Raw genomic sequence first — 1725 nt, forward strand, 5'->3', positions numbered from 1 at the left:
GGAAGAGGGAAAGGGACCACTTAGAATGAATGCAGAATACCCCCAAATTAATCATTGTTGTTCAGTATCAACTTGGAAGGTGTCTGATTGGGTGCCCCAGGGATCTTTTTTTTTATTTTATTTTTTTATTTTTTTAATTTTTTTAATTTTTTTTTTTTTTTGCCACATGAAAATTTAATTCCCACTCTTAAAAACCTATAGGCATTTCCACTCTCAGCACATCTATGTCTATGTTGAAGTCAAGAAAATGAAGACAAACTGCTCAGGACAGACAGTGGTGCCACCTCCACAGCAGCAGCATGATTCTTGAGCTTGTGTTCTTGTGCACCAGGTGAAAATGAGGCTGAGTAAGCTGGTCTAGGAGAAGGTTGCCTGGGCATGAGGAGTAAAGCTGCCTGGAAACTTCATCTATCCAGAGAGCGTTTCTGAGCTGCTTCTGAACAAACATTCCTCAAGAGATTAATGACAGATCTGGGGTCTTCACTCCTCATGATGGCACTACCAGACACAATCATATTAGCCCCTGCCTCTGCACATTTGTGAATTGTGTCAGGACCTACTCCACCATCTACCTCAATATCCAGAGAAGGGAACTGGGTCCTCAACCAATGAACCTTTGGCATCATATCTTCCATGAACTTTTGCCCTCCAAACCCAGGTTCCACTGTCATGACTAAGGCCATATCTATCTGATTGGCCCACGGTGCCAAATACTCAACTGTAGTGCCAGGTTTAATAGCAAGACCAACTTTCATCCCATCCTCTCGAATGTCTTTAATCAGTGCTCCAGGGTTCTTAGTAGCTTCCAGATGAAAGGTATATTGATTTGCTCCTGTGACAGCCATTGGCTTTACCCACTGTTCAGGTCTGGAAACCATCATGTGCATGTCAAAGAAAGGGTCTTGGCCTAGCTGCTTTCGAAGGCTTTCTACCACAGGGTGACCAAAGGTGATATTGGGAACAAAATGCCCGTCCATTACATCCAGATGCAGATAATCGGCCCCGGAATCCAGCATCCGAGAACACTCGGCCCCCAAGCAGGCCAAGTCGCTGTTGAGGATGGACGGGCCGATTTTGCAGCCGGACGCCATGGTAGGTGCAGGTGCCAGGGCGATCTTTTTTTTTTAAATCAATAACTTGGATAATGGCATAGGTAGCACATTTATCTGATGATGACCAAAACCTACAAGAGATAGCTGACCTGTTGGATGATATTTATTATTGTTATTCAGTAATTTTTCAGTTGTGTCCAACTCTTTGTGACCCCATTTGGGGTTTTCTTGGCAAAGATACTGGAGTGGTTTAAAGGATTGGAAATATTTATCCTAGGAAAGAAAAGATTTTAGGAGAATATAACGACTGTATTCATATAACTAAAACAATTCAAATAACTGAAAAGTTATCATGTGGAAGAGAGATTATATTTATCCTTCTGGGCCTTAGGGGGCAGAAGTAGGAATAATGGAGGCTGAAAAGGGCAGATTTAGGCTTGATGTACAGAAGAAACAGTGCCTTTCTCCCATTTTGCTATAGGTGGCACATTTCTCAAACTGGAACTGCCTCGGTCGACTGTATTATTTCCTTCTTTTGAGAGAAACCAAGGCTGGCTAATCACTCCTTGGGTATGTTGTAGGGTAATTCTTGTTCAGGTTGGACTTTAACTAGTTGGTCTCTGAGGTCTCTTAGGACTCAGAAGTTTGGGGACTCAGTTTTTTGGTCAAAACC

The 1725-nt window shown here is 42.7% G+C and overlaps 1 protein-coding gene across 1 annotated transcript; it reads right to left on the reverse strand.

Annotated features, from left to right (window-relative positions):
* Window positions 1-374: 374 nt before the first annotated feature.
* On the reverse strand, window positions 375-1091 carry LOC118853915 (ribulose-phosphate 3-epimerase-like). Its single transcript, XM_036764154.1, has one exon. It carries the CDS (start codon window positions 1089-1091, stop codon window positions 405-407), a length of 687 nt encoding a protein of 228 aa, XP_036620049.1. The 3' UTR covers window positions 375-404.
* Window positions 1092-1725: the final 634 nt, after the last annotated feature.

Source organism: Trichosurus vulpecula, chromosome 6 (genome assembly GCF_011100635.1).
Source record: "Trichosurus vulpecula isolate mTriVul1 chromosome 6, mTriVul1.pri, whole genome shotgun sequence".
In the NCBI taxonomy this organism is placed as follows: Eukaryota; Metazoa; Chordata; class Mammalia; order Diprotodontia; family Phalangeridae; genus Trichosurus; species Trichosurus vulpecula.

What these genes read in the sequence shown, in the direction of transcription:
- LOC118853915 (XM_036764154.1), bottom strand. Translation starts at nt 1,091, where the DNA reads ATGGCGTCCGGCTGCAAAATCGGCCCGTCCATCCTCAACAGCGACTTG.